At 36.3% G+C, this 1,348-nt stretch overlaps 1 protein-coding gene across 4 annotated transcripts in view; it reads left to right on the plus strand.

The window, feature by feature from the left end:
* Positions 1–1,348, plus strand: part of tlcd4b (TLC domain containing 4b) — a 28,000-nt gene that overhangs the window by 22,841 nt on the left and 3,811 nt on the right. For all 4 annotated transcript variants that reach the window (XM_014008841.1, XM_014008840.1, XM_014008838.1 and 1 more), the window contains one exon: positions 806–864. In XM_014008841.1, coding sequence (XP_013864295.1) covers positions 806–864 — 59 coding nt within the window. The remainder of the gene's footprint in view (positions 1–805; positions 865–1,348) is intronic.

The raw sequence follows: 1,348 nt of genomic DNA on the forward strand, positions 1-1,348 counted from the left end.
TGTGGGGGTCATTATGTTACCGCTATGCGGTATCTAGTTAATTTCATAAATACTGTTGATTATTACATTAATAGTATTATTATTTATTTATTTCCTGGTTTCTGGAAAACAATWAATGTTTATGTTAAGRCACCCCTGCGACTGTCACACTTTTTCTGTTACAAAGTGACCCGGCCCCCCGTCAGAGAAAGGAAACATTATGTGGCCCTCAAAGGAAAAAGTTTGGGGACTCCTGCTGCAAAGACTGTCCAAGTTCTGACGGACCTATTTCTTTTCTTTTAAACTTCATAGTGAGGTTCATTCAGTGAAAAGAGGAACCCATGCTAGAATGAGCAGAGGGTCAGAGGTTACTCATGGTGAGGTCAAAGTTCATAATGAAAAAGAGTCACTTGTGTGTGTGCCATTAAGAACAGGTCGGTCAGTTTGTCTTGGGTTTATGGTGTGTATGTCTGTGCGCTGCAAGGTCTTGTTACATCAACCATCAGCTGGTCGTTTGCTACACGATACCTGAGAGTAATAGCAGGATCAGATACACGTTGTTACTTTAAACAGATGTTCTTTGCAAGGACGCCTAATGGTCACCGGAGCCAGTCGTTGGTCCTTATCATTTAGAGGCATCGTCTAATGAAGGACAGTTTTTTATGGTTCTTGCATTAATGTACTGAGTCTGAGTTGTTTTCAGAAATAGATTTGTGAACTAAGAAACATATAAATCATCTTAGTCTGTAAAAGTAAACAACTCTGACTGATAATGATCCATTTGAGCTGGAATTACCTTTAACCTTTGTCTTTTGCTGCTCCACAGGGGTGACCCTAATCTCGTCAAACTAAATGTAGCCATAACCTGTGGCTACCTCCTTTATGGTAAGATCAATTATTTCTTTTTAACCCCTGTTAATAATTTATAGTTTCCTCATGCACAGATGTCAGGACGTCCTTGCTGTTTTTCTCTGTCTGTGAAAACTTTGACTCTGTATCTGTACGAGATGTGACTTTGTACTGTGATGTTTGGCTTTTTAGCTGTTGTTTGAAACAATTAAACTATGAAAGTTTAACTGAATTTCAAAGTAAAAAAAAAGAGTTTGACCTGCCAATTCTGATTAGTTCTGTTAGATTTGAAAATTTAAAATATAAAACTTTAAATTTATAAAAGATAATCCTCCAGATTATTGAAAATGCTTGTTTAAATAAAAGCAAACTGAATAATAAGAAATGCATCCAAACTCTTTTATAAGTCAAATTATAGCTACTTCCAACACTTTAAGTTTTCTTCATTCAGTATAAACTTACACACTGAAGTATCAGTGTTTATTAGCAAGTAGCTATGCCCATGTTTTTGGAACAAGAA

This window comes from Austrofundulus limnaeus, unplaced genomic scaffold (genome assembly GCF_001266775.1).
Source record: "Austrofundulus limnaeus strain Quisiro unplaced genomic scaffold, Austrofundulus_limnaeus-1.0 Scaffold53, whole genome shotgun sequence".
NCBI classification, from domain to species: Eukaryota; Metazoa; Chordata; class Actinopteri; order Cyprinodontiformes; family Rivulidae; genus Austrofundulus; species Austrofundulus limnaeus.